Source organism: Andrena cerasifolii, chromosome 8, assembly GCF_050908995.1.
Source record: "Andrena cerasifolii isolate SP2316 chromosome 8, iyAndCera1_principal, whole genome shotgun sequence".
NCBI lineage: Eukaryota > Metazoa > Arthropoda > Insecta > Hymenoptera > Andrenidae > Andrena > Andrena cerasifolii.
The window spans coordinates 8107895-8129405 of NC_135125.1; the positions used below are offsets into that span (position 1 = coordinate 8107895).

General features: G+C 41.8%; 2 protein-coding genes across 3 annotated transcripts in view; one reads left to right on the plus strand and one right to left on the minus strand.

Moving 5' to 3' along the window:
• Positions 1-21511, minus strand: part of LOC143372497 (protein obstructor-E) — a 91211-nt gene that overhangs the window by 68584 nt on the left and 1116 nt on the right. The window lies entirely within an intron of this gene.
• Positions 9532-20957, plus strand: Gasp (Chitin binding Peritrophin-A domain-containing protein Gasp). 2 transcript variants are annotated; one of them, XM_076818050.1, is made up of 4 exons: positions 9532-9822; positions 13891-14292; positions 14832-15045; positions 20624-20957. In XM_076818050.1, exons 1-4 carry the CDS (start codon positions 9783-9785, stop codon positions 20682-20684), a joined length of 717 nt encoding a protein of 238 aa, XP_076674165.1. In that variant the 5' UTR covers positions 9532-9782; the 3' UTR covers positions 20685-20957. The 2 variants fall into 2 exon arrangements, with proteins under 2 accessions (XP_076674165.1, XP_076674164.1); XM_076818049.1 differs by lacking the exon at positions 20624-20957 and adding an exon at positions 17206-18504 and having other exon boundaries at positions 9543-9822.

Genomic DNA, 21511 nt, shown 5'->3' on the forward strand with positions numbered 1-21511 from the left:
ACCTCGTCACCCTCTTACGCCCGTGCTGACGTAGCCATAATGCTGGACTCTTACGATTCGCCGTCCTCCCCCGAGTGACGGCGTCAGCTTCTTTTCACCAGCCACGGCCACCGATCCCGACGTCGCAATATTCCGCGACGCGAGCCAAAGGCGTTGCATTCCGTCGATCAAAAGTTCCATATGTTGGGCAACTTTAGAGAAACGATGCAGGGTGATCTGGGGAGGGGGGAACTGTAGGGGACTCTAGGGGAAACTTTAGACCATCTGCTGCACATTTTGGTGCAAAGTTGTCAGACTCTTAGACCCTCGCGTAAACAGATCGAAATCGTGATCTCGCGGAAAATTTTAAGAGCGAAATATAGCAACATAGACCTCCCATATTGTTTGCCTGATGATGTAAAGTACACTGCCAACAAACCCAAACGAGGAGTGTTAAGAGCTACAAAGGGTGCAGTTCGCGTTAAGGGGGGATTCTCGTGTAACAGCCCCAAAAGTAACCGATATTTATGATTTTTTTTTTTGATAAACTATTACTTACTAAATAGTTTACTAAAACTAAAATTATTACTGTTACTTAGTTATATGCTTCTTTGTATCTAAAGCCTACGTCCCGTTAAATTAATAAATAAATAAATAAATATATTAGCTAAGTGCTTTTTGGGATATAAGGGGACGTAATTAAACTTGCTGAAAATTGTTCTTTTTATAGCACCTGTCACAGTCATCTACTTGAGAGACAAAAATTTCTTAAAGTTAGATAGTTTGGGCTGGGATTCACTCTACTTTAAAAAAAAATAATGAAAAATTGTGAAATTTATATCGTTTGAAAGAAAAAGTATCTTTTTTCCTCAGATTACTATATATCGATGAAAAAAGTATTATAAATAAACGCTAAAATTAAAATTGTATGTTCCGTCCCAGCGTAAACTACCCAACTTTAAGAAATTGTTCTTCTTTTTGAAGTATCAACCATGGTTTATCCAAAAAAATTCAAGAATATCAATTACTTTTGTGGTTGTTACACGAGAATGTCCGCTTAAAGAATATTAAACAAACTAATCCAATGAATCTCCCCTCACCGAACTTTCAAATCTTTTTGACCCATTTTACCCCAAAAACTTACCCCTTCCACTAAACTATACACTAGAACAGAAGAGTTACATACTAAAGAATTGGTGGCTACCCCTGCTACGCAAAATCAAGACCATAATCAACGCACCAGCGATTGGTGCGATCGCAAATGCCGATCATAAGAAGAACAGACGCGAAGGTGCAGCTTTGGATGCTGAACGTTCATCGCAGCCAGCACTCGACTTTCACTCCTGCGGCCAGGGCGAACGATGCGCCGTGCCAGATAAAAGCCATGCCGGGTCGTCGGCAGAGTACTTGCCACCCCGTTCTATCCACGGCGTTCTCGACAACAGCCGTCTCTCAGCGATGTAGCGCGCTCGACACCATGCGCCGCTTCTCCTCGCCATTATGCAATTCGACAGACGTTACCTCAACTTACCACGCTAGCAAGAAACCGTCGGGGGCGCAGCGTGGCGACGCGGCTACCGAGCCGCAACGTCGCGTGCCAATCGCAGACGGATGCGCGTTGCTGCACGTGTTACGCGTACCTACTCGCGATGCATCGGCAACTTTTCGAGGGTCAAAGTTCCTTGGACTGCCAGAAACGCTGGTATCCAAGCGGACATCATAGTATCAGAGCGGACATCATGGTATCAGAGCGGAAATCATGGTATCAGAGTGGACATCATAGTCTTACGCTTCACAGTAGGATTTGGCGAGTCTACTCTATTATTTCAGAATCGATCGATTATTTTTGCTGAAAAATCGATTAGTTTATCGATTATTTTTGCTGAAAAATCGATTAGTTTATCGATTATTTTTCTGAAGAATCGATTAGTTTATCGATTATTTTTTCTGAAAAATCGATTAGTTTATCGATTACTTTTTCCTGGAAAATCGATTATTGTATCGATTACCTATTCTAAGAATTTTTATAACTCCAGTAGAAAATTACGAGACGGGTAAAATTTGTATTTAAATAAAAATTCCGAATAATGAATACAAGTTAAAAGAATTATTCGTAATTTGTCGAATAAAATTAACCCGGATTCTTTAAGCCTCCAATAACGGCTAAAGTTAAAGTAAATTTTATTCGACCCGTTACTTAAATAATTTTTCATGTAGTCAATGTCCAACTCTGGTAAGTGGTTAATACGGATCGTGTAATTTTTAAGAGTACAATAGACAGAGGGCTCACTAGGAATGCAGTGGATAATGCTTCCCGTGCATTGAACTCGCCAAGCTCACAGCCGTAACGTGATCCGTGGGTCCGATAGAAGACGGTGCAAAGACTCGGCATCGTACGCAATCTTTCGTAAGTTTCTAAAGCCCTCGGGAAGATGAGTTATTGACATCGAACTGTTCTGTCACTGGCCGTAAATCAAGCATCATAAAGGCCCGCGCTGTTACGTCAATTACGAATATAATTATACTGCATATAGCGCATAATTCTTCGGACCGAGTGTGACATACCGCCGTTGGTTCCGGTGACGCGGAACTGGTGTCACTTGCATACAAAAGATTTGCGTGTAACGGCAACTTAAAAAAAAGACGAGGAAGTGCTGTATTCATCGAGTGTCAAAAACGTCACAAATCATTTGCGATGGTAACTTCGGTGGATATGTGGCTGATAGCTGACGAACGATTTCGAACGCTATGCATTCACCATCGCATTACAATTTTTAATGAGTAGGCTGATTTTAAGTCGACTTTATTCACCCCAGATGTGCTATAGATTTTCTTGTAATTAATATATTTCTACTTAATTAGAAACAGTCTTAGCATGGGGCAAGAGGTGGTAAATGATTCGATATACCTGATCAATTGGATTGCTCGAAGTTAAAGAAAATTGTTGAAATACAAATTCAGGACTGTTTTGCAAGTGTTTGAGGTAAGAAGAAAGCCATCTTGCAATCGTTACATAAGAAAGTTTGGGAAATTGAAGAATACTTTCATCACCATCATGAAATTATTCTCAATGGACAATTAAACACTTCCCACCTTTATGTTCGAGTAATTTACAATTCCACCAGCAATGTAATGCCTTCTTTCCTTATTTCAGAAGTACTGCGTAGCACATAAATGCGTCATAAACTTGAAATGGATATAAGTATTTATAACTCCATAAATATCTCTGAATAGCAAGGCAAAATGTATTACTTCAATAAAATAAGCCAAAGGCACCCAAAGCAAGAATGTCTGAAATAAAAGTCATTAGGTGTTTGGTAAATTCCTTTTTGAAAAGCACGATCCAAACCTTTCAATCAAAACTTACATATTAATTTATGCCAAATCTGTCTCTAAATAAAATAATGAAATTATCGAAAGAATACACCAAAATTATCAGTTTAATCTGGTAAAAAATTCAACGTAATTTGATGAATTAATAAAATAAAATAATTAAATATATCCCCTCTATTCAACTTCAACCACAAATTTAAATCATCATGACAAATATACCTATATATAAAGAATAAATAAATCTAAAAAAAAGCATAGAAAAATAAAAATAAATTTTATTCAAATCACTAATCTCATTACTAATAAATTTTCTCCAACTAAATTCAAAGAAACTGGTGAAGCCATATTTGAAAAACATACAAAACCAAAAGATCAGACCCCACAATTTCCCCCATACTACATTCGCGATTCTTCCCGCGAGAGCCTCGATTTGCATTAAAAATCAAGGGAAACCGCTCTAGAATATCCTATTTAACTATCTTATTAGAAACCACGAGAAACTAGCCACGAATGCGAATACCTCGATTAATCACACAACCATAACACAGCTATTCTCACCCCGTTTCATCGCTTGATCTGGCATTCATGTCTCCAGCTCTCCTTGGCTGAAGACTCGCGCGAGCTTCGAGCAGCGCGCGTTTCCCAAGTACATACGTCTAAGCAAGCCTTCGACTTCCAATTTTTACCGCGAGAAAGGTTGTTCCAATTGGCCGCGGACAAAGGGGAATTAACATCGTGGAAACAGGCTGTACCAGAAAGTGCAGCTTGTAAATATATGCGTGTGTAAGTTCGACAGGGATTCAGGGCAAGGTGACAGAAGAAGTTCCAGGAGGAGGACGTCCAGTCCTGCTCGAAACGGGCGACTTAAGGAGACCAACGAGCCGAATATTAATTATCGACAGGCGCGGCACCTGCATCCTTGGGACACCGCGACACGTAACGACGCGCAGACTACCACCGCGACAAACCACCATAAACGCCGCAGCGTTCCCGTTATCCGGAAGGCGTTTGTGCATTAGCCATCCGGTGCAATACTTGCTCCTTCGTATTCGGGGGTGTCTTTCGTAAATGGGCATCGCCGCACCGTATTAAAAATAGGGGTTTACAAAAATTCCCGAGTTTCCCTTAACGCGTTAGCAGCGGGGAACGAGCTGGGCAATTCAGAACTTACTTTCGAAGGAGGCAGGAAAATGGTAGAAAGTTGTTTTATGCTTAATTAACGCAGCTCTCAGGAACAGTTTTATTGCCGATCTTCCGCTGGGCGTTAATGAAACTCTGAAATGTGAAACGCTAGATAATGATATCGAGCTGTAAATATGATTTGAAAGAAAAATTTAATTACGAAACTTTGCAGTGCTTGTACAGAAGTAATTGAGACGTGTAATTTCGACGCACGAATGTCTTCGTAAACAAGGAAAAGAGCGAGGCAGATCTTAATGGGAAGCGCGAAGAGCAACGTGGAATGCCACCCCATCGCGTTCCCTTATGAGTTGTCGGTAGCCAGGCAAGAAATTTCCACGATGGGCCGGAAAAATGTTATTTCCACCTGATAGCTGCTGTGCACGAGCGCGAAACTCCATTCTCCGGGCGCGAACGCGAGGTAATTAACAAGTTCGTATAAGCGTATTATGAGTTTTGATTTCTATCCGCTTTCATGGCCGTAGCCGATTCGCAGAACCCCGCGGCCTTGATTATGACCTTTCCCAGCAAACGTTACTCCCGATTGCACTATCTACACTTATGGCAGTACTTTTTAACACACCAACTGGGGCAGGCGAGGTAATTTATTACTGCAAAATGAGTCTGCATTTGGCGGAATGAATAAATCTAATGTGAAAGTATAATTATTATACTCGGGCGAAAGAAGGAACCGCGGCTTTAACCCTGGGGCGACGGGTACCGGGTCCACTTTGACCCACAACAAAATTCTGTGGTGTAGAAGAACGTTTCCCAATTGGAGTTCTGCGATAAGAAGTTTAGGGTTCCGCGAAAAGTTATGTTATAATAATGTTTAAATATTTACAAAACAAAGATCGAATGAAACTGTTAATGTTTTCAGTTAGTTATGAAATAACAGTAGTTTTTTCTTTACTATTATCACTTTTGTTCCAAGGAAACAGTTACAAACTGAAGTGTATTTACTGAAACTTTTTTCCCATACCTTTTTGCATAAATAGGGAACTGATGTTTTCTTGGAAGTGGAAAAAAGTTGCAGTTGAACAAGAACATTTATTCTGATTTGGAGAAGTTAAAGTTGCAGCAAGCAGATTTCCCGTTATGGAATATATAAAGAATAAATAAATCAACGTAGGTTTTTGATCGTTTTTCCTCTTATTGTTAGTAAAATAAAATAATTATATACAATTCACAACTTGCTTTCTCTTCGATATTTATACTGCTTTCAATTCCTTAAATAATGCTAATTAAAGGAAACAATTCTAACTTTTATATTTTACCTTAAAATACCTGTTGAGAAATATATGATCCTCCAGAACTTTTATTAATCGAATACGAAATAACTGTTAAAAACGAACTTTTGCAATGGAGTTAAAGCGTTAATGCACAAGGTTAACTTAAAACAGAAAAAAATGATTTAAAAGTTAAAAGTTCTTTAAATCACTTTTATTTATAAAAGTTAACAGTTTCGTGCGATCCCTGTTGCAAAAATGCGTAAATTATTCAGCGAGAAACATAGACTTGACTGCAAAATTTGAAACGGACTGTATACAAAAAGAAGAAAGCTTTCGAAGCTGGGTGTTCCAAGAAATTTTAGTGAGCTTTTCGAGAGTTCCTTGGAAAATTGGGAGACATTGGTGTAGAGCGTTCTATAGTCCTATTCTTTCAAAACAATGAAGCTAATCAGTAATGAAGTTTAGAAAGCTTAAATACACACTTTTAAGTCTGCAAGGTGAATTCCTAGTGGGAAATGGTCCAGTTAACAGATTAATGTAACGCAGGGATGGTAATACAAATATTAATATGAAGTGTGAACTGCGAACAAGTATGTCCGACGATTTAAGAGGAGTGTTGGGCGATGTTTCTATCGTCTTCATTTATATTGAGTTACGGCGCCAAGGTCGATCAACCTGCGATATTTCAGCGAGTTTTTTGCTGTTCGTTAGAGCAGCCGATCGTAGACGTGCACGTAAGAGCGAATACCGGCTCGGCCGATGCGATTTATTCGAGAAACTGGATTAAGCGGAGCGAGAAAGTTCCGTTATCGTCGAAAGCGTTCGGCATTAGCATGCGCCTGTCCGCCTTGATTGAAATCGTCGCCTCGAAAATTTCAGTGAATTAGAATACGTCCCTGAGGCATTGCAATACATTGAAGCGCTTCTTTTGATGAGTGTTTGACTTCACTTTCAGAGTGATATTGAATCACTTTCCTCCTTCTATGGCTATTTTATAATATTGCAAAGAGAAGTAGGAAATAATAGAAAAAGTAGAATTTAATGTTGTGCGTATAATATCGATGAGAATCATACTTCGAGATTTACATTAACTGAATTACAGAGAATTGGAAATATTTATTATTAAAATTAATAAAACTTTAACGATTTATATCAAACTTATTTTGGCCATGATTGTGAACCACACATTTTTGCAATAAATCAATTTCACAATACCTAATATTTTAGAAGTAATAATATTATTATTAATCTCTTATGAGAGCTATAAGTGATAACATGTTTATTCGAATGATGTAACAAATATTTCCAGTACTGTATAATTATGAGATTTGTATGATCTATGGTGTTAAAGTTGAGGAAAAATTGAAGGAATTAATTTGAAGAATCGAGATTCAAAAAATGAATTAAGGAATCAAAATTTAAGGGATCGATGTTAGTTATACGAAAGCTTTTCAAAGAAAACATCAGTTCCAAAGCGATTATCCTCTATCACTCTACCAATTTCGCGCACAATAATCGATTTCCTTCGAACCAAGCTGCTCCTTCGACAGAACCAGAGCTCACCGCAAGATATAAGAGAAAACTGACGAAATAATTGCAAAATCCTTGGAAGTTTCTTGTATAAGAAACGCAACAAGCGCCAGAAATGCGAATGGATGATGCAAGGGAATAAATGTCAATCGTCGGTCCGATCAACCGCGCATAAAATTTCTAGCCACCGAAATCGAAGAAACCGTTTTCGTAAGTGGATGCAAACCTCCAAGAGAAGAATTCCACTTTATCAGTGAAGAACCATCTGCAATTATAATTTAATTACAAGCCACCGACGGACGTGTTTCATTGAACCTATTAAGAAAACAAAATTACACTTTTAAGGAAGGTCCAAAACACTTTCTCACGAAATAACGCAGAGTAAATTTTAGAAAAATCCGAGCAGGTATACTGGGTTTACGTGGATTTGAATTTTTCTTAGCAAATCCTTGCCAATCTATTTTCGGCCGATTGCGTCGAAAAGCTGAAATAACGGCTACTGTCTTGCAGTTGTCAGAGAGACCCTCTGCCGGAATGTTGGGTGGTGTATCGGACCTGGGTGTCACGGTGAGTCACGTTGGTCGTGCTCGACCTTCGCCCCCTTCCAGCCTTCCCCGTTATTTTATATCAGGTAGTCGCTAGGAACCCACGATTATTATTATAATCACGTAGCGATCGGTCAATATTCTGCAAATCGTGCGACCACGGCAGCACGCTGCCTGTGTACAAAAACAATCGCACCTGGCCGGACCCGACGAATTTCGATGCTAGACGGGCCACGGTATATACGGGGACTGATCGCTCTAATACAGTTACGCGGAACAGCATGCTGCCACGATCAGATACCAAGCGGTGAGTGAGTTGAATTTCGAGAAGAAGAATCGGAAAGGCTGGGTTTGAAGAATGAAAAAATTAATTACCAGAGCCAGTGGCGGAATTAAGGAAAAAGGCCCAGGTGGCAAACGTTGTGAGGGGCCCATTTTTTCAGGAAATGAAGAGGTAGTTTACTTAAACGGGCTGAGTATAGTAGTACAGGAAAAAATGGTGTTTGGATGCAATTATAATTTTTTTTTTAACATAGGGCCCTAGGGTCCTTCTGAGCAGAGGCCCATTTTGGGGGAAATAAAGAGGCAGTTCACTAAAAACAGGCCAAGTCTAATAGTACAGGAACAAAAATATAGCGTGTGAATAAAATCATAAATTTTTTTAAGATAGGGCCCAGGGAGCAACTCGTCTTCGGCCGCCCGTTAATCCGCCACTGAGCAGGGCAAAAACTAAAGTAGTTAAATCTATCGAGCGAAAAAGAGACACGAAATTTGTGGGATTAAAATTGAGAAACTTCAATTCGAAGAATGAAAGCTAAACAAATTTTGAACGGATTAAATTTAAAAAAAAATCAATTTGAGGAATATCAGATTCAACATTGCAGCTTGTCTACCGTTACTATGTATTCCTGCCGTTCTATCGTGTCCCAATTACGGAGATAAATTATACTTTCTTGCCCAATTATGCAGGAAGCTGGTCTCCCATCAGCGCGGCGTACTTAATTTTTTACACCCACTTCTTACGTTCTGGAATAAAAGTTTTTCCACGAAAATACAGTTCAGCCGCAGTCCTCAGAGAAACACTAGTTTTTGCAAAATATTTAGAACAGCAGTCTTTAGTTTAACAAATTGCAACGCACTTAAGACTACATTACACAACGCCGAGTTCCCACCCATAAAACAAAAAAGCTTAAAACGCAAAGTAGGCATCGTAACTAACAAACGCAGCCGTTCAGCACTGGCGCTACACAGCCAAAAGAATTCACGAGCATCCTTTTGCCAGGATCGTCTAATCGACACACCCGCGACATCCTCCCGCCCCTCGAGCCCCCGGACCCCTGGCAACGGAAGGAGCGAGCCGAGTCCTTGGAGCAATATCGAAAAGTGAATTTTAAGGCGGACCGTGTGAAAACCACCATCGAGAAACTGGTCGCGCGGGTATTCGGAAACCGTGGAGCGACTAAAAACTGGATAAAAAAGGGAGAATCGTCGAGGCAGACGACACGGGGAATAAAAATTATAGCAGGGGCGGGGAGGGGAGTGGGGAGGGGAGTGGGGAGGGGTGGAGAGGAGAAGAAAGAACAAGACGAACGTTATTACCGGACCTCTGTTGGGTCTTTGGATGGCATTTTCAGCGGAGAAGAATAAAGAAAAAGAAAGGGAGATCGGTGAAACGAAAGAGGGACAGAGAAAGGGGGCAGACAGAGGGAGAGGGAGAGAAAGAAACGCGGAGTACATAGTACCTCTTCTTGAAGCGACGAGGAGGAGAGAAGGAGGTCCCGCGGGAGGTGGAAGAGGAACAACACGTGACCAATGACTTATATAAAGGTGGAGAACGACAGGGCGCAAACACGGAGTTCTCTCTGCGCAGTGGAGCCTGTGTCGTAAAAGTGATTACAATTTTTTTTTTTTTAAACTTTTTAACCGTACCTCAAGCAAGTAACTCGATCACGACGCCACGCGGGAGATACACGCATTCGTAACCATGAGGACGTACTACGTGATAGCCGCCATTCTGATCGCCGGTACGTACCCGAAATAAACGGTCGCGAGGATCGAGGGGGAGAAAGAAATGGGAGGATTGGGGAGAGAGCGGGTTCGGGACCGGGTTAATGGGGTGGATTATTGTCGGGGGCCACGGACCGGGGAGGGAAGTGTCGGCCCCAGGACGATTTGTCGGAAGTGGAGGACATAAGTGTGTGACATACGCGTGTGGACCACAGAGTGCACTATTCATTCGCCGCGCCTGTCTTGGTAGAAATAATCGCTAGCAATGCGTTGGTACGAATAAAGGAAACGGGGATGGAGCCGTGCGTGGGATCGTTTCCTATTTTGACAGCTGTCAATGCTCCTCCGTTAGACCTCCTCTCGGGTCTGCGACGGACCTTTGGCAACCGTGTCTCGAGTCGCAAACTGTCCAGCTACCGAGCAGTCTTACTATTTAATATTCGCTACCGTTTTACTTCGGTAATGATCTTTCGTTCCGTAAATTTTATCGCTCAGAATTTGTTGACAACCGCGTCGTTTCTGGCATCGACAGTGCGCACGAATCGCTCCCCGCTTCTTCCGATACTTTACGAAGTGTATTATTTAATCCTCCAACTGTAAAGTGGAATATTTAAATCACGCCTGATTTCTCTGAACTAAGAAATTATTGTACACTCTAATCGCGGCCAGGGTATGAGGATTGGCTCGCCATACGGTCCTATGTGTTACTCCAACGGTCTGTTGGTAGAACTGAGTAAGTCCATCAGTGGATCCTAGAATCCTTGAGGATTAATGGAAGCAATTACTTTCTAAGTTTTTTTACAACAATAGATTAATAAAAATCCGTATGGATTTATTGTAATAGAGCGAACATTAAGTTTGCATTTACCGAGAATAAAGGAACATGGGCTCGGTCAGTTTCACCAGCAAGCCAACGACCTGCCAAAGACCTGTCAAATTCGACTCACCCACCTTAACTCGCTCGCATATATTCCGGCATAAGATACCTATTCCTAATCAAAACGCGCAGCCTAACGAAACATGCGAAACCCTCGCAAGCCCAGAAAAGCCTAGACCCCTACTGTACATCCACCCAGCCGACGTACCCAGCGTAATTACCAGAAATCACGACTACGTTTCACGCTTGCCCGAGCGTTCTGCCAAACGAGACGAGATCGAAAGGCGTATTCAGTTTCCGTGCAAAGAGAAACCTCCTCGACGCGCATTTGCACTCTTTCGCCTCCCCTTCCCTGGACTTTCCTCGCCGCGACAGGATAACCTTGGCCCAGATCTTGACCCTTCTTTTTATCACCGATCGCCGCCGCCCCAAACGCGATATTACCCTTCGGCGGTCGAAGAGATTCGTAAACCAGCAAACGACGGCGCAGGGGGCGGAGTGGCTCCGATTACGAAGCAACGTTATCAGATTCGAGACGCGACTTTTGGTACCGGTGCCGAGAAAAATGAAAGTGAACACAGCGCGCGGGAGCCCGCCAGGGCCCCGCACGGAGGCGGGGGTTCGCGCGCGCGCCTGTGTGTACGTGGGAGAGTGCATGCTGGCGAACGAGGGAGAGAGAAGGAGAGAGCACACACGGCGGGAAGCGTGTAGAGGAGAGCCGAGTGAACGGGATGCTGGGAGGGCCCAGTCACGAGCCGTATTGGTGTTGCGGCCGCTGGCTTGGGCCTGGCTCTAGGCCCAAAGTGAAAGCGCCTGGCGAAAGTCACTTTGTGTCCTTACATAAGACGTTTAGGTTGTCCAGACATCATGCGCCGCGAGAAAAAAAAAGAACAACGGATTATTAGGCATAGTTGACAGCAGCGGGGAACGGCACAATACGGGACGAGCAATCGGCACTGATAATAAAACGCGCGACGTGGCAACGACAGCGTCCTTCCTCCTAAGCGAGCGCGAGACAATAACGGAGTCACCATTTTGCAGTCGACGGCCAGCTTCACCGTTTAATTCCCCCTCGAAGCCGCAGTGATACATAATGACACTTTTTTTTTCAACTCACTCTACAGGTCGTAATTTTTCGGTAAACTTCAATCTTGCTCATCGATATTGGGTCAGAAACATCAACTATAAGAACGTGAAATACGAATTTCCACCTGACATTTTAAATTTTACAATTTGATGTGCAATATTAGATTTGCGGTACGAATTAAAATTTTGATTTTTATAATAATCACCTTATACTCGTAATCAGCGTCCCCGAAAATCTATACGCACTAAGTTTCTTCCGAATATGCCTTTTTTTTAAATTTCGCTTCGACATATTGGATTCATGATCTACAATTTCGAAAAACTGACTTTAAACTTGGAACCGGTGGCTAAAAAAGGCCACGGGAATTGGTAAAGAAATTCAAAATTCCGGCTCGATGGATCGATGGGGAATTTAATTACGAAGAATTTAAAAAAAAATTGTCAAGTTTACTGAAAAATTACGACCTGTAGACTGATTTTAAGAAAATGTCATCGTGTACCACTGTGCGACGGTAATATCTGTGGAGCGGCAGAATTTAGCAGATTACCGCGATCCCTGGCACGATTAAATGTTGTATCGCGCCTAACCGCAGAGATTTTTTCTCCTGCGGATCGCTCTCAACTGGGAGACTCCGGCCGGGACTGGATGAATCCAGCGCGGAGATATACAATTCAACGATCGTCGGTGCTTTAATCAAACTGTTTACAATGATGAATCGTTCGAAGCTTCCTGGGACAGTAGAAACCGCAACAAAATCCTCGCTGCCGCTAATTTCGAAGCTAATAAGCAAATATGTAATCAGTTAAATTACAGCGCTCGGTTCGATTTCTATTGTTCCATTCCTGATTCGATTTACGTAAGGCAGCGTTTGTGCGAAGAGTTGCAGCTGGTTTAACAGTTTTCTTTCGAATGTTGCATCCTTTTTATGCATCCTTTCCTGTTAAATAAACTTTCTCGTGCATCTTATTACTGCAAAGAGGCCTTTGTCCGCCTACTGCCATAAACTAGAGCCAACTTTCTTCTTCATCTTCTTGTTGCAGAAGTGTCTCACTCGCTGTGGTGTTAGGAACACTCTAATCCTTACGTTTTTTTACCCCTCGTGGTATATTATAGAAGCGACTACTACAGTTCAATACCGGAGGCCAAATTCAACTTTCATTTCGTTATTTGAGGAACGACTTTTTCCACGAAATTCCGCTTCCTCGTTCAGCTGATTTTTACCATATCCCTTCCGGATCCATTTGGAAACTACATTTTATTCTTGATTATTCTATCGACGGATATTACCTTGGACTAAATAATTAAGGACAACCCGGTGCAACTGTTCTTCGTCGTCGTAGAAAAGTTACTTTCCTCGGACAGAATAGAAACCAAGTAAAGTCTCAGTTGAAGTAAGAGTTTTCTTCTCTTCTGAAATAGGCAGTAGAAACTGGCAGATCTTGTTTTCGATAGTGACTTCATCACATGTTAATCAAGTAAAATTCTTTCATTCCTCTGTGTTATTTTCTGCGGTACCACCTTTGACGATCTCCACAGCTGGAGTTTAATTTAGTTAAGAGGGGAATTCGCGTCTAACAGCCCCAAATGTAACTGATATTTAAGAATTTTATTTGGACAAACTGTTTGTCATATTGAATTAAACTCTATTGGGATATAAGGAGGCATCTTTAAACTTGCAGAAAATATTTTTTTTATGTCGATCCTTATTATTTATTAATTATTGCGGAATCTTGTCCACCTCTTCGACGATGTAACTCCCGTTGGCGGGATGCGCAGCACCTATCACAGTCATCTGATTGCAAAAAAGAAAGCAAAGTTCCTCGAAGTCAGATAGTAAAAATACGTTTGGTTTTTTATTTCCGATAATCCAGTTGTCCGAAATTTCAACCGTCAGCAAGGGGTCAAATTCTGAAGACGCCAATTTCACCGCGAAGTATTTACGTAACCAAATGAAATACGCAAACAGTAAAGATTTTTTCTTGTAATTCAAGAGTGACACAATAAACCCCCAAAAGTTCAAAAATGTTAACTGTATATGTCCTTACATAAGCCATGACCGAAAAGTGGCCGAATTTTCAGCCGAGACTACAGAATGCCCCCTTAACGTTGCGTCCATTACAGGCGTGAGCGCCCAGGAGTCGTTCAAATGTCCAGACGACTTTGGATTCTACCCCCATCACATATCCTGCGACAAGTACTGGAAATGCGACAACAATGCCGCGGAGCTGAAGACCTGCGGCAACGGTCTCGCGTTCGACGCGAGCGACAGCAAGTTCCTCACCGAGAACTGCGACTACCTCCACAACGTCGACTGCGGTGAGAGGACGCAACTGGAGCCAGCCATCAACACACCCCATTGTCCCCGCCTGTACGGTATCTTCCCCGACGAGAAGAAATGCGACGTGTTCTGGAACTGCTGGAACGGAGAGTCCTCCAGGTACCAGTGCAGCCCCGGGCTCGCGTACGATCGTGAAGCCAGAGTCTGCATGTGGGCGGATCAAGTACCCGAGTGCAAAAACGAAGGTGCGTATCCCCAGGTGTCCAGAGATCGCAGAGTTGAACGCGAAACTATCACCGCCATCCTTCTCACACGGAGAATTCAATTCTTCTCAAACAAAACGTCGCAATCCTCTCAGTGTCGGTGATCGGTATCCCAAATCAGCAGCAAAGGTCCGCAACTATTGCGATACCCTTGAAGAATCTTCTAAATATGTTTTCTCTTCGATGATACCATTCTTCATGTCCCTACGAACCTGACCGCGTTAGAAAACTCGCTGGGAGCCAATTACACGTCTCCGAGTATTATTTATTCGTTGTGGTACTCCGAGTTCGATTGCCGATACGTGACAATAGCCCCTACGCGCATCCTGTGTTTCTTCACGCGGAATCCCTGCTCGGTTGCCGGCGCGCGGTAGAATTCAAAGCCGAACCCTGATTTTACCATTCACTGACTCACAACGGCTGTTCCCCCCCTGCGGGTAATTGTGAGGAGACTCGCGATGGCGCTTTTGTCCGTCTCTCTTCCGTCTCACCGTAGCATGCCTGTTTCTCGCGTTGTACAGAGGTCGCAGGAGGCTTCACGTGTCCAGCTGCGGGTGAAGTGAGCGGAGCATCCGGCAGCTTCAGCAGACACGCCCATCCCGAGGACTGCAGAAAGTATTACATATGCCTCGAAGGTATCGCCAGGGAGTACGGTTGCCCCATTGGCACAGTCTTCAAGATCGGCGACTCTGACGGCAGCGGCGCCTGCGAGGACCCTGAAGACGTTCCTGGATGGTGAGTTCGGTTTTGTAGTTCGCTCGTTTCAGCAACCGGCGATCTTTCGGTAGGAAGACTGACTTCGGCCTTCTTATTCCGACGAACAATGATTTTACAATCTCTCGGTTAATTATTTGAGGAATTGTTTTATTTATGAGCTCGTTTTGAATGGAATTAGGGACTCGTGTGACCACGTGTAATTTAGATTGTGATGGATTATTAGCAGTGGCGGATTTAACAGGGCGGCTGACGAGCAGTTGCCGCCTAGGCCCCTGCACAGAAGGCCCCTGCAGGGCCCCATGACAAAAAGAAATATGATTATGCTTAGGTATCCAAACACTACTTTTTTCGTACTACTACACTTGGCCCGGGTTTTAGTAAACTACCTCTTCATTTTCCCGATAAAATGGGCCCCTGCCCGAACGGCCCCCTAGGGCCCTATCTTCAAAAAATTATGATTTTAACCGAACACTAGATTCTTTTCTGTACTACTACATTTAACCAGTTTTTAGTAAACTACCTCTTCATTCTCCCCCAAAAATGGGCCCTTCGGAACGTTTGCCACCTGGGCCTTTTTTCTTAAATCCGCCACTGATTATTAGAAGTTATAAAGTCCGGTGTGGTTGGTTAGAAAAACTACATCGTAGTATCGGGGAAGTAAGTAGTTGCTGATGTTTTATCAGATGCTTAGACTTGCTTTTAGACTTGTTCCACCTAATCGAAACAAAATACAGCGATTTTTGCCAAAGAGCGCCGCGACTTCCTTGTATCTTATCTCGTGTTCCGAGCTTCAATTAATAACGTTAAAACGAGCAGCAAAGAGAGACTTGTAAATTTCAACGGGCTGGGAAAGTGTGCGACCAGATGTTACGTAAAGACGAATTCTGGATAAACCAGGTATTATATAGTCCGAGTTTGATTACGGTCTTTAAAACTCTGGCCATACGTTCAAACACGCTCTGGAAGTGCGTAAGGTATTTCTTCTTTTTCGGGTGACGCAATTAAATGGATATTCCCGGTACACCTTGCTCTCATACCGGGCAGATAGGTTTTGCGTAACACAATATTTACATAATGTCCCTTGAAGAAAGAGATACCGGGTACGGACGTTTACAGCCTTCGTGTGTTGTTATGAAAATATTTTTAAAAATATTTAAGTATCTCGCGCAATTTTAATAGACACGCAAAATTTCAATACAACCCCTCAATTATTGAAATTATTCTGAGAATAATTGTGCGATAGAAATTGAATATTAGTTGTCAAAGTTGAAACTTAAATTGAAAGTGATTACATTCTTCAGCTACTAATGACGACAATCTAAAGAAATAATCTAACACTTTCAATAAGAATTAAGAACACGACCATTACCATTCATTTCAATGGTGCGACAATCATGATGTTAATTAACAAAAAAATTCTCTAACCTCATTTAATCTATTAATGTATCGTCCTACTACGAAGGTATCGCCTTATAAAAGTTACCAAATATACTTTGTCACGAAATAGAGTGTCGTGCCTTGAACGAGTACGTACAATGCAACTCTTAACCCTCCACGGTCACACCTTCGTATAATCACAAATTGGTCACATGGGTTTCATTGCACCACAACGTCATTTTTAAGTTACCATTTTCCTACTTTTCAATCTTTAAACTTTTGGATGATAATTGTACATTCGCAATAGTCATACAATGAAGCGCTAAATAGTTTTTCTCTGGAAACGTAAATTTTGATATGCTGAAATTCATATTTAAATAAATACTTGTGGATAAAAGCGGCATTATTTAAAAATCACTGAAGTCATAAATTTCGTTATTGTGGTCTAACAATTCACAGAAATATTGACAAAGACATATCCTGGGGTGCGGTACACCCCGCGTGACCACGAAGGGTTAAGCAACAATCTGATGCAAACGCAACTATGATACTTAAGTGTCCAATCATTCTCGAAAAATATATCATTCAAAATTAAAGTCTAAGATAAAATAATCGTCCCCTTGTTCGACGCTATATTCATAACACGACATTTCGCGACAAACTATCCGACACACTCACACTAAAACCGAATCTATGTGTGGTGTACTCTACGTGATTAACTCGACACGGAACGCACGCGCAAAGGCGGGTGGCACGTCACGCATGTCCTAACCCTGGATTTTTCCCGGTTTTGCTCCACAGTGAGGATTATTACGGTGACCTGGACCTAAAGAGCATCAGGAAGAGCGAGCTGCTTGCAGGAATCCAGCACACAGGAGAGCCCAGGAAGCCACCCCAGGGCAAGCCAAGGCCCCCATCGGCACCTGCGAGGCCCAACGCACCCCTCCAGGAATAATCTCTAATCTCCCCGTCCCCCTTCTCTCTTTCTCGCGTCTCTCCCTCCTTTCTTCCATTCTTCCATCTTTACATCTCTCTTCGCCAAAACACCCCCACCCCCTCTCTCTCTCTCTCCTCCCCTCTTTCTATCACACATACACAAACGAACACACACACCTACTCATACAATTCCCGAGTGAACAGTCCCCGATATGTTCGACACCTCGGTATACGTGTAACACCGAGTGCCAAGAGTGCCCAACTTCGTCACGTTCGGTTTAAGCGTTCCCATTCGAGTCAAATTCTCCAGAACCATATCGGCGGTTTCTTTCTACTCAACGGTTTGACTCGAGTCCGGGACGGAGAAGCACACCCGCGCGGTACGATTCGGCTGGAATCTACCTCGAGGTTGATGCGAGCTTGAAGAGCGTAAAATTCGGATGCTATTTGCGTCGACGCTTGAGTTCGGTAGCAGCCGACGCATTTCAATGCCGGCGATGGCAACGTGGACGGCGGACCCTCGTGCCCGTACGATTTTAATTCCCCGCGCCCTGTTTCCTGTCTTCAAGATCGTCTAGACGAGGAAATCAATCGAGGAACACGCACGAAATTATTAAGAGACTGACTATACCTCACCGCAGCGCGGGGAAGTCATTAAAATCTACGAGCAAGAAGCGAGTACTTTCTCCGGGGAACCCCATTCCCAATGCTCCCCTCGCTGGTCCCCGTTGCCACTCGGCGTATCGAAAAGAATCTTCGGAGTAGCCGATCGGTGCACCGAAATTCGAATCGCGATCGTACCGTCTCGGCAATAACTTCGCGCGAAGCTCCCTTTGAGCTTGTTCTTTCGTTCTTTCTTGCCTGTTGTCGTTTGCCACTTCATGGCGTCTTTGCTCTTGCTGTTGATAGTTTCCTTGTTATCGTGAGACGGTCGATTTTAAAAGGAAGAAAGCTCCCTGATCGCGGCATGCATCGTGCACGAAGAAATTCGGTGAGAGTCCTCTCACATTTTCTCGATTCGACCCTGCCCTGTCGCGCTCTTGGCCTCGGTCGAGCATGCTTGCGTAAGCTAGACTCGCCCGTGTATTTTTAAGTAATGTGAAAGATTCGTATAATAAAAGGAAAACGTCGTGGAAAGGCTGTGTACTTTTGAGACTTTAATTCCCGTTACTCGGCACATCAACTTTCACGCGAACGTTTCCTGTGTCGCTTTCTGCTGGAGCTCTGCGATCGTGAATCTAACTAATGCATGCTCATTTCCAAGTAAATAACACGCATAATTTTATGCACGTTCCCGTATGTGCTCAAGTCTCTAAACACTGTGACCCAGTCACTTAACACGTGAGAATTCTCGATGTGTTTGTCGCGAATTTTTGAGGATCGTTAAAATGAAATGAAAGGGTCGTGCTGTTAAAATTACGCTAATGAAGCATCATGGTGAGCGACCACTTTTGGCCGGGGGTGGATTTGTATATGGGCTAAGTAGGCTGCAGTCTAGGAGGGCAAATTTTTGAGAGTGGGAAATTTTGAGGGGCGGAAAATTTGGGGAGCGACAAAAATTGGGGGAGGAGGGTGAAAAATTTGGGGAGCGGAAAATTTTTGGGAGCGACCAGTTCGGGAATGATAGATTTTGAGGGGCGGAAAATTTGGGGAGCGACAAAAATTGGGGGAGGGGGTGAAAAATTTGGGGAGCGGAAAATTTTTGGGAGCGACCAGTTCGGGAATGATAGATTTTGAGGGGCGGAAAATTTGAGGAGCGTCAAATTTTAGGGAGCGACAAATTTTGAGGGGCGAAAAATTTGGGAAGCGGCAAATTTTCGGAAGCGACCACTTTTCGGGAACGATAGATTTTGAGGGGCGGAAAATTTGAGGAGCGTCAAATTTTGAGGGGCGAAAAATTTGGGGGGTGAAAAATTTGAGCGGCAAATTTTTGGGAGCGACAGATTTTTTGGAGCGGCAAATTTTCGGAAGCGACCAGTTCGGGAATGATACATTTCGAGGGGTGGAAAATTTGAGGAGCGTCAAATTTTAGGGAGCGGAAAATTTTTGGGAGCAAAAAATTTGGGAAGCGACAGATTTTGAGGGGCGGAAAATTAGGGAAGCGGCAAATTTTGGGGAGCGATAAATTTTGAACGAAGGAAATTGGAAAAGGTATAAACACAAAGGCTTGAGACAACTTTAAGAACAATTCTCATATGTAAGTTGCCATATCGAATTAATTTTAAAATTGTCTCAACGCTTTTAAATTAAAATATTTGAGTGGCAGACGGTTGTTAGCCTAGGGGCGCCAAATCTTCAAATCCGCCCCTGCTGCTGGTTTTGGTTTAGTTTTAGAGACATTTTTAAAAAAGGATGAAAATAGTAAAATAGCCTTTGCATGAGATATTCAATCTTATATGAATATTTAGAAATTAATTCAACTATAACTGATTTAATTTCTAAATTTGGAGACGTTTACCGTGTTTTAATTCAACTATAACTGATTTAATTTCTAAATTTGGAGATGTTTACCGTGTTTTAATTCAACTATAACTGATTTAATTTCTAAATATTCATATAAGATTGAATATCTCATGCAAAGGCTATTTTACTATTTTCATCCTTTTTTAAAAATGTCTCTAAAACTAAACCAAAACCAATGTTGAAGCACGAAAAGCACTTTACCGAATTTGTACACCAGGGGTGGAATCTGAACGTGTAATTTTTAATTTGAATCACTTCAGAGAATATTTATTTCCATTCTTCTGTGAAGTATACGATTCTATCTGAGTGTTTCATATTTTTTACGGTGCCATTAATGAAAACACTTGCACCATTGATACAAGTAACGTCAGAGCATGGAATGTTTGATAAAATGAAACGAAGAAGCACTAGGTAAATTCAAAATTCGTGAAGACAGCTTCGAGAGTATCGTGAAAACCTCAATACCTACAACGAATTCTTTTTAAGAAGTTATATGCACCACAAAGGTAAAAAAAGAACGTCAACTTCGGAATTTTGCCGCCGCGAAATTTTTAACTTTTATTGATCCATTTTGTTTTCATTTAAACGTGCATCTATCCAAGTGCTTTCAAGTTCCAATAAATAGAATTCTACTACTGTAAATGTTTGGCTAAAAAATTCAACTATTTGATACTATATTGAATTCTGCTCATTATTAATTATCGAAATTTCTCAAATTCAAATTAAAGGATATTCATGGGATATTTGACTTCTTTATTCTGTTTTTTCTTTCAGTAAGAGAATGATAATTTTTTGATTTTATGAATAAAAAATTTCATAGCCAAGACTACTATGGCGACGTGGACGTGAAGGCTCTACGCAAATTGGGATACAAGAAATGAGTATATACACTTCCAGGATGGAGAACTTAATCAGTTCAACGAAGATCAAAATTCACAAGAAGATTCAGGGTTCATCACGAATGGTCGATTTCCTCTTTTTTCTTCTTGAAGACTAAAGAGTTCCAATAATTAATCGTTCCATTTACATCGTCTTCTGACATTATAGACACCATACATAACTACGACCTCTCTCTCGCCCACTTTCATTTTAAATCATGCATACGTTATCATTCACGATAATTCATAGATTATTGTAATATAGATTACTATGTAAATAAATTACTATTAGAGAGCATATGTTTTATTCCATGCGTTGACTCTTTCACCGAAGATTACTATTTTTATAAGTAAAATTTTTTCCAAAAATTGATCGTTAAGCATCTATTGAAACCTTTCAAGATTCATATTTATATTGTACTTTGTAAATACATCTTTGCAGATGTAATAGTATCTGATACACCATAAGAAAAGATTTATAATTTAAGTATTATATAATTTCACCACAGTATTCCAACAATAAACTGTCCCACAAATGGACATAAGAAGAAAGCCCTGCACGAAAAAAAAGCAACAAGAGCTTCGCGATACATTTGGATATCGTTAGTATTTGATTAATGATAATCAAGTAGATAGTAGCAATTAAATGACTGTCGGTGCTGATAATGAGTAGGTGGGCTTTAAACCGAAGTTTGGTAGAAGAAGTGGACCCTCAAATAAATGTTAAAAGATTTTTTTGACCCAATATGACCACATATTTAAACATAAAATTTTCCGTTCTTTTCGTATCTGGTGTCGAAGACAGAGGTTCCCATTTAAAAAAACAAATT